The 14,179-nt window shown below is 38.8% G+C and overlaps 1 protein-coding gene across 6 annotated transcripts in view; it reads right to left on the bottom strand.

Moving 5' to 3' along the window:
- USP8 (ubiquitin specific peptidase 8) overlaps positions 1–14,179 on the bottom strand; it is a 147,681-nt gene that overhangs the window by 16,290 nt on the left and 117,212 nt on the right. For all 6 annotated transcript variants that reach the window (XM_062205892.1, XM_062205896.1, XM_062205895.1 and 3 more), the window contains 4 exons: positions 11,620–11,782; positions 8,828–8,972; positions 8,330–8,553; positions 1,047–1,631 (listed from right to left, as the gene is read on the bottom strand). In XM_062205892.1, the coding sequence (XP_062061876.1) occupies positions 1,047–1,631; positions 8,330–8,553; positions 8,828–8,972; positions 11,620–11,782 (1,117 nt within the window). The remainder of the gene's footprint in view (positions 1–1,046; positions 1,632–8,329; positions 8,554–8,827; positions 8,973–11,619; positions 11,783–14,179) is intronic.

The raw sequence follows: 14,179 nt of genomic DNA, 5'->3' as shown, positions 1-14,179 counted from the left end.
AGATTGTATTTACAGATACAAACAGCAATTCAAACCTGTCAGTTCATAAATGCATGTTACTTGTCTCAAAGGAGAGTTGGTAACCAAATGTGGACAGATCAGTGCAACACCCTTAGACACCTACTCATATTTCACTATTTATGGAAAGCCTCTGGTATTTTTTACATTTAAAAAACTTTATTAGCAATAATTATACATATTTATAGGTTACACCATGATTTTTTTTTTTTTTGGACAGGCAGAGTTAGACAATGAGACAGACAGACAGAGAGAAAGGTCTTCCTTTTTCCGTTGGTTCACCCCCCAAGTGGCCGCTATGGCTGGTGCGCTGTACTGATCTGAAGCCAGGAGCCAGGAGCTTCCTCCTGGTCTTCCATGCGGGTGCAGGGCCCAAACACTTGGGCCATCCTCCACTGCACTCCCAGGCCACAGCAGAGAGCTGGACTGGAAGAGGAGCAACTGGGACAGAATCCGAATCCCAACCGGGACCAGAACCCAGGGTGCTGGCGCCGCAGGCGGAGGATTAGCCTAGTGAGCTGTGGCGCCGGCCACACTATGATATTTTAACACATATATACAGTGTTACGGGAATCCGTATTTCCCCTTCTTTGACATTATTTTGTGACTGCAGGCTTAGAGTTTCTCTCTTGTCTTTGTTCACACAATATATATGCTAGCTTATTATGAACCTCTGTCTCCCCACTACACTGTGTAACATTTGGAACTTACTCCTTTGATCTGATTCCGATTTGATTCCCACATTCAAACTCACTCTATTCCCCACAGCCCTCCCAGCCTCTAGCAATCACCACTCTGTTCAGATTGAGTTTTTTGTTTGGCTCCCATATATGAGGGAGAACATGTGGTATTTGTCTGTGTTCTCCAATTGCATCCACTTTGCTATAAAAGACAGATGAATGCATAAAGAAAATGTGACACAATGGAGTACTATTCAAGCACAAAAACATAATAAAAGGCTGGTGTTCTATTGTTATACACATCTGACTTCACTAAGTTGGCAGTTTCTACTGTTTGTGTCTACTTACCTTGCCTGCACTTGAATCTCCTGTCACAGATGCCGGGGGCAAATCTCCTGTCGACTTCTTCTGCACTTCTGGAGTTGCACACCTTTTCCCCCTGTCTTCCACAGATTTCTTGGCATCGGAAGTCTCATGTTCACTTTTACTTTGTCTTTTTATCCCTGTTACGTCTTTGCTCCTCTTTACTGAAGTGTCTTTATCGTCCTTCTTGGCCTGTTCACCTTCTCTTTTCTCCATTTCTTCTTTTGCTTTTTGTTGGGTTTCTGTGATTTCATTTTCTTCAGTTTCTTGTTTCTTTCTGGCTTTCTGCTCTTGTTCCTCCCTCTTCAGTTTTTCTTTCTGTTCTTCTTGCTGCTTTTCTCGAAGTTCTTTTTCTTGCTTGCTTTTCTCCATTAGAAGAGCAGCTTCTGCATGAATAAGAGCCTTTTCTTCATCTGTTAACATGGCAGATGCAGGGGGAAAGACTGGCTTGGTGGAACGATCAGGAACAACTTTTCCACTCTGAGGAGATTGTTGCTCATGGTCTGTTTTTTCATTTTTTATTCTATGATCTTCAGGCAATTTGACTGCAGGTTTTTTAGTACGATCAATCTAAAGATACAGAATCAGAGCAAACACACGTTTGTCAAAATTCAAGGTAGTGACCCCAAATTCCTGAAATCCAGTTATGATAAAAGAACTGTTGTCACATGAAGACAACACCTGCCAGATGTCTATTCGTAAATTACCCAATGTAAGAATTTCTCGTAAGGTAGCGCTCAAATGGGAGATCGTCAAACACCATGGGTACTCCATCTTAATTCAACACTTTCATTCACCCTCATGTGTTCATGTACAGGTGGAAGAGCTAGTAATGTTTTTATTCTAAAATAAAAAATCTAGACGCAGACATGCCTAGATTTCAGTTCTATTTCTACAAACCCAATTGCCTATTCACTGTCTCCAGAGGAATGCCACACATGTATCTCAAATCTAGTGTGATCGGAACTGAATTCATGAGTTCCTCCCATAAACATGATCCTTACATAGGTAACTACTTCCCAAATAGTTGCACAAATCAGCAAATGCACAGTTCCAGGGTATGTTCTTCCCATGTTGCCATCTGATGACTTTCCTCCTTGTATCAGGGCACTTCAGAAACTTCATAAAAAAATGGATGTACCTAAGGGTAAGTTTATTTGGGGCTTGCATAGTGTTTTCTTTTTCTATTTAATTTTTTACAAAAATGAGACTTTAATCAGTTTTAAGTGGAGGTTTTTTGTTTGTTTGTTTGTTTGTTTGTTTTTTTGGACAGGCAGAGTGGACAGAGAGAGAGAGAGAGAGAGAGAAAGGTCTTCCTTTACCATTGGTTCACCCCCTCAATGGCCGCTTTGGCGACGCGCTGCAGCCGGCACAGCGTGCTGATCCGAAGCCAGGAGCCAGGTGCTTCTCCTGGTCTCCCATGCGGGTGCAGGGCCCAAGGACTTGGGCCATCCTTCCCTGCCTTCCCGGGCCACAGCAGAGAGCTGGCCTGGAAGAGGGGCAACCGGGACAGAATCCGGCATCCCGACCGGGACTAGAACCTGGTGTGCCAGAGCCGCAGGCAGAGGATTAGCCTATTGAGCCGCTGCGCCGGCCAAGTGGAGTTTATAACACTAAGAGATAAGGGGTTGTTAACCACAATAGTGTTCATAATTGCATTTCCTATGATTTTCTTGAAGTACTCTTGTTTGTCTATCTCCACTAACACCAGCTCAGACCATGCCACTAACCTCTTTTAGCAACACTGCAGTTTCTAATGAGATGCCCATCTTTTCTCTTGTTCTCTTCTAAACTATTTCCCCACATTTTATCCAGAAAACTATTTTTAACCAATTTGATCATGTTCCTGAGCCCTGCTTAAAACCTTTGACACCCACTAAGATTACATCTAAAATCTCTACAAAGTCCCTTAACTTGGCCTACCTCTGTTCTTATTCATTACTGTTCTATAGACAAGCCACATGTGCCTTTTTTTTTTTTTGGGGGGGGGGGGGTTCAATGATGCCACACTCTTTCCCAACTTTATATATGCTGTTTATATAGATGATGCTCACTACACCATCAGGTCTTGGCTGATATCTCCCTCAGAAAATGACTTCTCTGAAGCCTAAAGTAGCCAATCCCCCCAACATATTCTCTCATAATACCTATTCCTTGCCCTCCTAGCATTATTAGAATATTAATTAGTAAGCATAATTACTTGTTTGAAATCGCCCTTTCTAGGACCAGCACTGTGGTGCAGCAAGTTAAGCCACTGCCTGCAACACCCGCATCCTTTGAGTGTCTGTCTGAGCCTTGGCTGCTCCATTTCCAATTCAGCTCCCTACTAATGTGCCTGGGAAGGCAGCAGAGGATGGCCCAAGTGCTTGGGGCTCCTGCATCCATGTGGAAGACTAGGATTGAAGCTACTGGCTCCAGGCTTCTGCCTGGCCCAGCCCCAGCCCTATGGCCATTTGGGAAGTGAACCAGCAGATGAAAGATCCTTGTTGCTTCCTCTCTGTAACTCTGCCTTTCAAATAAATATATAAATCCTTCTAATTTAAAAAAAAAAAAAAAAGCTTTCTTTCCTCCTAGAATGTAAGCTCTAAAAAGAACAGAAACTGTGCCTGACATAGTCAATAAACGTGATGCTGAGGAAACAGACAAAATATTCCATCACTTTTCATAGGAGATAAAATACTAGTTTCCTTTAAGTTAAAATAAAAAATCTGGATTTAATGAGTTAAATGTTTATTACCTCAATTTAACAGCATATATTCACTCTATCCCATAGAGAATTTTATGTTATTATATATTATTATATATTATCATTTCTTGATAATACAGTGCACTGAAGCAAAAATGAGAACTTAGAAGAACATCTGCAAAAAACAATCTATGTAGTGATATTACAAAATGAATTTTACAGGCTGGCGTTGTGGCGTAGGAAGTTGTCACTGCCTGCAATGCCAGCATCCCATATGGGCACTGGTTCCATGGCTCAACAGGCTAATCCTCTGCCTTGCGGTGCCAGCACACCGGGTTCTAGTCCCGGTTGGGGCGCCGGATTCTGTCCTGGTTGCCCCTCTTCCAGGCCAGCTCTCTGCTGTGGCCTGGGAGTGCAGTGGAGGATGGCCCAAGTCCTTGGGCCCTGCACCCGCATGGGAGACCAGGAGAAGCACCTGGCTCCTGGCTTCAGATCAGTGCGGTGTGCCGGCTGCAGCGTGCCAGCCACGGCGGCCATTGGAGGGTGAACCAACGGCAAAGGAAGACCTTTCTCTCTGTCTCTCTGTCCACTCTGCCTGTCCAAAAAAAAAAAAATAAAATAAAACCCAGCTGCTCCATTTCCGCTCCAGCTCCCTGCTAATGCACCTAGGAAAGCAAAAGAGAATGGCCCAAGTGCTTGGGCCCCTACACCCAGCTGGGGGACCTTCTTGGCCTGTTCACCTTCTCTGACTTCTGGCTTCAGTCTGGCCTCCCAGCTGTTGTGGCCATCTGGGGAGTGAATCAGCAAATGAAACTCTCTCTGTAACTCTTTCAAATAAATAATCTTTTTAAAAAATGATTTTTGTATTTTTCCACTAGATAGCAAAGTTAAGGAAAAAATTTTTTTCCTCTGCCTTTTCTCTTAAAAAACAAAAGCAAACCTATTCCTTTTTTCTTATGTATTTGGGAATGAAGTAAGGACCACTGTGAAAATGAGATTAATAATAAAAAGTAGAACAGGAACCAAAACAAATGTTGTTTACATTCAAATATTGGTTGCCCAATCCATTTTCCCCAATCTTAAAAGCAGAGTTATGGGACCAGTGCTATGGTGTAGTGGGCTAAGATTTCACGTGTGGTGCTAGAATCCCATATGGGCGCTGGTTCAGGTCCCGGCTGCTCCTCTTCTGATCCAGCTTTCCGCTATGGCCTGGGAAGGCAGTAGAAGATGGACCAAGTGCTTGGGGCCTTGCACCCACGTGGAAGACCCAGAAAAAGTTCCTGGCTTCGAAGTGGCCCAATTCCAGCCACTGCAGCCATTTGGGGAATGAACCAGCAGATGGAAGACCTTTCTCTCTGACTCTCCCTCTCTCTGTAACTCTACTGCTCAAAAAAAAAAAAAAAAAAAAAAAAAAAAAAAAAAAAAAAAAAAAGCTTGAAAAAAATAGCATAGTTACTTTCAAGTTTAAAACTCTTTATTAGTTGGGCTGGCACTGTGGCATAGTGAGTAAAGCCACTGTCTGAAGCACCAGCATCCCATGTGGGCGCTGGTTTGTGTCCCTGCTAATGCACCTGGGAAAGCAGTGGAGGATGGCCCAAGTCTCTAGGCCCCTGCACCCACGTTGCAGACCAGAAGAAGCTCCTGACTCTTGGCTTCTGACAGGCCCAGCTCCAGCCGTTGTGGCCATTTGAGCAGTGAACCAGAGGATGGAAGATCTCTCTCTCTCTCTCTGTAACTCTGCCTTACTAGGTAAATAAATCTTTTAAAAAAAATTCTTTATTCATTTCCTTGTGTCTATAGGACAAAATTAAAATTTGATCCAAATCTCTCTTGATGCCTCTTACCTATCTTTCCAACCTTACCCACTGTCAGTCACTCTCCTCTCTCCAAGAGAACTGCACTGACACATATCAAAAGATGATCAGTAGGGATGGGTATTTGGCACAACAATAAAGATGCTGTTTGGGTTGCCCATATTCCACATGGCAGTAGCTGGGTTTGAGTCCCAGCTCTGCTCCCAATTCCAGCTGTCTGCTAACGTACACCCCAGGAGGCATCAGGGGATGGTTCAAGTAGTTGGGTTGCTGACACCCACATGAGAGACCTGGATTGAATTTCTAGCTCCCGGCTTTAGGCCAGGCCACCTCTGGCTCTTATAGGCATTTGGAAAGTGACACAGGGAATGGAGATCTCTGTCTCTCACTCCCTCTGTGTCTGCCTTTCAAATAAATATATAAAAATCAAAACCAAACTGATCACCAGTATCAGAACATGCTCTATGCCTTATCTCATACAATTTTTTGTCTCTTCCACCCACAAATCCTACTGAACTCTTAAAGCCCAGATAAAAAAATCAACTCCATGAAGACCTCCCAGATTCTCTTAGCTAGAAATGTTCTCCTTGCTCTGTGTTCTAGTGAACAGCAGGAAAAATGGAATGTTCTGCATTATGCTGTGGTTGATTTTGTACAGGACTTCCTTCCTAAACATCAGACAACATCCATGTTTTATTCATGTTTATAAACCTTCAGACGGAATAACCTCAAAATATGTCTGACAAATTGTACATATTTCAGAAAGACATGTTGAGACACAACAAGGATTAGGGTTCAAATGTATTAAGTTGAAATGTAATACAGCAATGTAAATTTTTTAAAAAGCTTATACTGGAGCCGGCACTGTGGTAAAGTGAGTAGACACTGCCTACAGTGCTGGAATCCCATATGGGAGCCAGTTTAAGACTTGGCTGCTCCAAATCTGATCCAGCTTCTTGTTAATGCACCTGGGAAAGCAGCGGAAGATGTTTCAAGTGCTTAGGCCTAGGCTCCTGCACCCATGTGGGAGACCTGGAAGAAACTCCTGGCTCCTGGCTTTGGACTGGCTCAGCTCTGGCTGCTGCAGCCATTTGGGGAGTGAACTAGTAGATGGAAGCTCTCTCTCTCTCTCTCCCTCTATGCCTTTCAAATAAATAAATCTTTTTAAAAAAACTTAAAATGAAGAAATGAGTTATATCATTTTATTAAAAAGTACCAAATTTTCTGTTCACAGCCTGTTCCACAAATCAAATGTCATCCACTTTAAATGTGAAATACTGCTTAAATATACTTAGGCAAAAAATTAAAAATGTATTATAAAACATCTTATTGGGGAACACAAAGTGGGAATGTTAGTTAATCTTTCTTTAAATAAAATCTAATGAAGAGGAAAAAGCTGCACTTTTTAAATTGTAATCTCTTGGTTATTTAAAGGTTTAAAATAATTAACATGCACTCCTGTTATAAACGTGTCACACTCTAAGGAAATGAAACTACATATTGTGTTAAAACCAAAATACTGGGGCCAACATTGTAGTAGTGGGTAAAGCTGTTGCATGCGACACCAACATCCCACATGGGCACAGGTTCCAGTATTGGTTGCCACCTTTCCCATCCAGCTCCCTGATGATGTGCCTGGGAAAGGAGTGGAAGATGGCCCAAGTATTTAGCTCCCTGCCACCCAGAAGAAGCTCCTGGTTGCCGGTTTTGGCCTGGCCTAGCCCTGGCCATTGCAGCCATTTGGGAAGTAAACCAGCAGATGGAAGATTTCTTTCTTGCCTTCTCTCTGTAGCTCTGTCTTTCAAATAAATATAAATAAATAGAATATTAAACTATTAACATTATACCTCTCTCATATGTAAGCCAAACCATTTGGAAAAACATAGTAAGCCCTCTGTACTCATGGTTTTCACATCTAAGGATTCAAACAATGGTCTAGCAAAAATAAAAGGAAAAAAAAAGTGTCTATGCTGAACAAATACCGACTTCTTATTTGTCATTCTGTAAGCAATATGGCATAACAGCATTTACAATATGTTAGGTATTATATATAATCTGAAGATGGTTCAAAGTATACAGGTGTATGTGTGTGGATTATACACATTTTTGCATCAGGAACTTGAACATCTGTGGATTTTGTTAGCTTTGGGAGGGTGGGGGATGGGGTGCAAGTGGTGATTGTATTCTATGAATTTTTCATTGTGGTTAATAACAAATCTTTTATTGCTAGTAATTGGACCACTAGCTGGACTTGAAATTCTTTGAGTTATCTATTCTAATATAGTTGTGGCAACAGGGCTGAATTACCATGAAAATTTTTTATAACAGAAAAGTTATCAAGGGGTAGGTATTGCAGTCCAGCAGGTTGAGCCACATCTCATGTCAGAGTGCCTGTTCAAGCCCCAGCTCCTCTGCTTCTGATCCAGCTCCCTGCTAATGCATGTGGGAAGCAGGGAATGATGGCCAAAGTACTCAAGTTCCTGCCACTCACGGGGGAGACCTGGATAGTGTTCCTGCATCCTGGCTTCAGTTAGGACCCAACACTGGCTACTGGGGCCATATCGGGAGTGAACTAGCAGATGGAAGCTCTTTCTATGTCACTCTGCCTTTCAAACAAATATAAATCTTAAAAAACAAAGTACCAAAACAAATTCATCTGACATTTTTCTTTCTAGGATATGAAAAGTTTTTATACCATACATATTTAACATAATATTGAAACAAAAGAAGAATAAAACTAAAATAAAATTGGAAAATCAGAAACATACCTGTGGAATATTCTTTGTAATAGGCACTGGCTGAATTACGGGTGAAACATCAGCTTTGGAAGCAGCAACTGGTTCACCTGGAGTTGATATATGCAGTGGTCCCATTCTCCCATCTTGATCATTTATCAATTCTATACTCTCATCTACTTCTACAGGAGGAGGTGGCATCTGGGCAGTAACTTTAGAAGGAACTGGTTCTTCCAGTGAAGGGTAAGTAAAATCCACTAGAATCCCAAAAGAATAATAACTTTTAAGAATAGCAAACCACAGACATTGTTTAACATTTCCCATGCTTGTTATGTGACAGTTAATGCAAACTAAATGAATGATAATCACAACAGTTTCAAAGAAAATGTTATGGACATCTTATATTTTTATGCCTAATAACAAGTTGCTATTTAATAGGATAAATGCACATACAACCAAGAAATATTACACTAAAAATGAAAAGGATCTATTTTTTACTGAAGCAAATTTAAAACGTTTTCACATACATACATGAAATAGACACCTCTTCATTCTTGCCTCGTGGGGGTGGAGTGACTTTAGCATTTGTTGTATACTGTGGATAGCAAAGAAGCCAGTTTTCATAGCCTCCCTCCAAAACCAAAGGTTCATTGCGCAGGACAGTTTTACTTTCCCACTATAAAATAAGGAAACAGTAATTTAATATGGCATCAATCTCAACAGCTAAAAACACAAAAAACTTGAACTGTAAAATCACTCTCTTGAAGGCAAGATTTATATTTTAAAAGATGAAAGGATGAGAACTGATTTCAAAATTCAACATTTACTTGATACCAGGTTTTTAAAATCTCACAATTTATTACCTTAGAAGAAAAATCAGAACATAAATAAATGAATATAAAATAATAATTACACATAACCTCACCACCTCGAGATGTCACTTTAACATTTTAGAGTTTATCCTTACAGGCAGTTCTCTACACAGATGAATGTTTAATTTTACTTTTAGAAAACAATGAAGCTTTATGATGCTGCTTTTCTTTTATATAAACAACTCTTATTAATTAGGTATATATCATCATTTGTGGTAACTAGGTAATGTTCCATTTTATACACACATATGTAGACACATCAAAATTTAATCACTGAACACTTTTCCCCAACTTCATTATAAGCAATACTGAGATAAACACCAAAGGTCCTTTACTTGCATACAACAAATCACGTTCGTCATGGAAAACTTCCAGAAGTTTAGGTGCTAAGCCAATGCACATGAACATTTTAAGGTTTTCAATATATATTGCTTATTTTTGAAATGATCACTTAAAATATATTTTTATGTATTTCTTTAAGACAATTTCCTAGAAGAAACATTCCTGGTTTAAATGTTTGGTAGAGAAGGTCAAATTGTCCTGCATAAATGCTATACCAAATTTATACACTTAACCAACATATATGAGAATGTCCACTTTAAATCTTTAAAGTTTTTACCAAACTAGTGGACATAAAACATTATCTTGTTTTAATTAGCATTTACTTATTAATGCAACTGAACACCTTTTTGTAAGTTCATCAGCCATTTATATTGGTCTCTCATAAGACTTATTATTTTAAAAAACGACTCATTTATTTGAAAGGCAGACTTAGAGAGAGAAACAGAGACAGCAAAAGAGATCTTCCATCTGTTGGTTCATTCCCCAAATGGCCACAACAGCTGGGGCTGGGCCAGGCCAAAGCCAGTAGCCTGGAACTCTATCCAGGTCTCCCACATGGGTGGCAGGTGCCCATGCACTTGAGCCATCTTCTACCACTTTCCCAGGCACATTAGCAGGGAGATGGATCAGAAGTAGAGCAACCCAGCACTCAAACCAGTGTACACATAGGATGTCAGCATTGCAGGTAGTGGTTATACCCATCACACCACAATGTCAGCCCCCAGATAAAATAAGCTTACGCTCTGCTCATTAATCCACAGATACAATTGCTACTGTCTTAGTAAATGGTGAATGCACTCTATTAGGGCAAACAGATTTTTGTCAGATGTGTCACAAGCATTTTTCTTGATTTTTATTTTCTTGATTTGTTTTTTAAACACAGTTAAATGTATTAACTTTCCTTATGGGATCTTGATTTGGGATCAAAATTTGAAATACAAATGCTTTCTTCTAGTAGTTCACTGTTTCAGTCTATACATTCATATCTTTGATCCATTTGGGATCTCATTTGGTCTAAACTTAAATAAGGTAGGGATCTATTTTCTGTTGCTTTTTGGCTAGCCAGCTGTCCCAAAACCATTCTTTTCAAATCATCTTTTCTTTGCTGATTTGTTATGTCACCTTTACTATATCTTAGGCTGAACTTTATAAAATTAATACTTCTAATAGGTCAAAGCCAGCTGAATATGGACAGTTTCATGTCATAGACCCATATTTGTGTATATTTCTGGATTTTCTATTTTAAAGCATAAACTGTTTTGAGATTTTAAGATAGTCTCACTAGAGAACAATGTTCTTATCAACTGATCCTTTACTGTGTTTTATGTTTATCATCATTCAATGCTGTCACTAACAATATAACAAATTAAACAGCACATTTTAAAAATTCTGTTGATCAGTAAAAATGGCACTCATTTTAATTTGTATTTATCTGATACCAGTGATGCTGAACGTCTTTTATGGTTACATCCATTTGCATTTCCTCTTCTGTTCATGTCTGTCTATGTTCAGTTACTTTATTATTTTATCTTAATTATTTTTCTTAGTTATTTGTAAAAGCTCTTTGGATGCCAGGTGTTTTAAGCCACTGTCATATTTGTTGCAAATATTTTTATGCCTTCTGTCTTCTAATCTTCTGATATTTTTTCACATTTAAGATTTTATTTTATTAAGTCAAATGTATCAATCTTTTTTTTCCTGGGTGACTTCTTCCTTTTCCTTTACGTTTTATAGTTTAATTTTTAAAAAGATTCAGATAAATTATATTTCTGAAAATTCAAATATATTTTACATAGACCAGTTTATCTGGTGATTTAAAATTTTAATTTTAAAAAATTCTGTAATCACAGCATGATTTATCTTTTGGTTCTTAAGATAAACAACTAGTAAACTTTTTTTTTTTTTTGGTTTGCAGAAATTATCCCAATAGCATCCAAATAGCTGTCTTTCAAAAGGTTTCATGTCACTGCTGTCACAACAGCTCTTCATGATTCCATGGTCAGTGCACACAAGTTTCAGGATCTATGCTTCTCCAAATGTGTCAACATGCCTTTCTAACAATCAGAGAAGGCTTGCAATTATAGCAAACTAAGAAGGAAACTTGCTAACCTTGAAAAGTGCATCTTTCAGACTCCGTAGAGTTGTTCCAAGTTGTAAATCTTTTGCAGAACTAAACCAGTCAAGAAGTACCACATATTCCACATTCCCCCTCTTCTTCCATGTGTCTTTAGAATCATCTGGGAGGTTTGCTTCAATCCGACTAGCAGTGTCTCTGAAATGTATTAACATTTGTATTGGGGCAAAAATCAATGAACGGTCCTAATATACTACTATAAGACACTGAGTTTTGTTCTAAAGTCTATACCATTTCATAGCAAACTTTAAGTAGATTGCTTTCTAAGGTCAGACTATATATTAAAATACTGAACAGCCTAATTTTTAACCCCTTCACTATTGCATAATGTTGGATTATGAATTCAGTAATTATAGACTAAACAAGTAGACTCAATTCCATTCCACTTTAAAAAGAGGGGGCAAAATTGAGAATAGACAAAGTCATCTGAGCATCTCTGCCACATGTAAACAACTGCAGGACTAGCTGCATAAGATTCTTGTTTCAGCTCTCTTACACCTCTACAGACAATAATCAAATAGCAAAATGTCTGTTTAACATATACAGTGTTCACTATGTGCCCGCCAGGCACTATTCTGTTTTATTTTCACTGAATTCTCATAACAATCCTATAAGGTGGAAATTATTATCCCATTTCTATAGATGGGGATGAGGTAACTAAGAAACTTGCCCAAGATTACAGCTGTTAAATGAGACCAGAATTAAAACTGAGGCAATTTGGCTCATGCCCATGCTCATAGCTACTTTGCTAAGATGCCTCTTACATCATTAATTGTGGGAAACATCAGTGTTAAAGTGCACTGTTCACTTCATCTTTTGCTCACATAAAAGCTAAAGTCCTTACAATGGCCTGGACTGTCTCCCTCTCCCCCATACAATTCTGTTATCTCAGTATCCTCATCTCTACCTACTTGTTCCCTATCTCTGCTCTAGCCACTAATGTCCTTGTTATTCTTGGTTTATCCAGGTGTGCTCCTGCCTAGGGGCCTCTGCTCATGTTGTCCCCTGTCTGGAACCCAGACATTGCATCATTTATTTCTCTTACTGTTTCAAGATTTGCTAATGGGTTCTCTGTGAGGCCTCCCTAAATTGAGATTTTAAGACCCACTCAATACACACACACATACACACACACACTTGACATTCTCATCTCCACAGCATTTATCAACATCAGATATGTTACACATTTTAAGCTTTTATTGTCTGTCTTACCTGTCCCACCTCCTATTAAAATAAAAGCTCCAGGAAGGCCACACATTTTGTCTATTTAACAGTTCAGCTAAGCACATAGCAACAGAACTCAGTAAGTATGAGGGTACTTCAAAGAGTTTGTGGAAAATAGAATTAAAGATGTTTATTTCGGCACAAGAATTTTTGAAATCCATGCATAGTTTTTTCACAATATGAACTTTCTGAAGACCCCTGTTATGTGGTGTTTGGAAAAATTTATGTAAAAAATTATCTTTATTCCATTTCCAAACTCTTTGAACTACGCTTGTATTTGCTGAATCACTGGATGAAGAATACTAATTCTGTCCTCCTCCAGGTAAGGAATGTCATGTTATTCCTAGCAAAGCACTTACAATTTGGTAGGTATTTCAATACTTAACTCAGGATAGTGCAGGCTGAGCAGGACTGACAAAATATCCACAAGTGAAACTAAATAGTTTGGAGTATAACAATTAAAAAAAAAAAATCCTATTCCTATATAATAACATTGGCTATTGTACCTTCTAGGAAGTAAATAAATAAAAAATATTGTATCTTAACACTCTGTCCCATATATACAAATCAGATGGATGTCTGGTCAATAAAGGAGGAGGAAAAAATTAAATGTGATGTTTTTAGAACCATTTCCAACTCACTGAAATACTGTTTTCAGGATTAGTATTTTATAGGACACACACTGGGAAACAGGATCAACCTCTTGTTATCATCGCTGTAATTTGCTGAAACTGTGCTTTACTTGATATATTATTTAATACTTTGTTAAATGATTCAAGTGAAAGTGATCTTCTATCTAAATTACAAAACCAGCATCATATCCAATAAATACAAGGCAAGTCTAAAAACAAATAGATAAGTAAATTGTGCTATTCACACAATAAAAGAGGTAACAATGAGAATGAACAAACTGCAACTACACACAAAATGAAGACGGTACCCACAAACACAAAGTGGAATAAAAGAAGCCAGTCATATACATAATGTATAACTCTCCATTTATATAAGGTTCAAAACCAGACAAAAGAAACTAACCTTTTAGAAGCTGGGTTTTCCTTGAATGGGTAGAAACTTAGAGCAGACATACTAACGAGTTCTAGAGTTACTCTACTGCTCTATTTTTTGGTCTAATGCTGGTTAAATGGGTGCATTCAGTTTATAAAAGCTCACTAGGCTAAATAACTACGAAAAGAATGCTTCTCTATATACTATTTTGTATTAAATTTTTAAAATAGTGTAATCACTATCAGCTAGCCATAGATGAGTAGTGTTGCCTACACAAAGTTTTGGGACCTGTTCTCTGATAAGAAA

Source organism: Lepus europaeus, chromosome 11 (genome assembly GCF_033115175.1).
Source record: "Lepus europaeus isolate LE1 chromosome 11, mLepTim1.pri, whole genome shotgun sequence".
Classification (NCBI taxonomy): Eukaryota; Metazoa; Chordata; class Mammalia; order Lagomorpha; family Leporidae; genus Lepus; species Lepus europaeus.
Note: the sequence above shows the minus strand (reverse complement) of the source record. Positions and strands in the feature narration are given on the sequence as shown.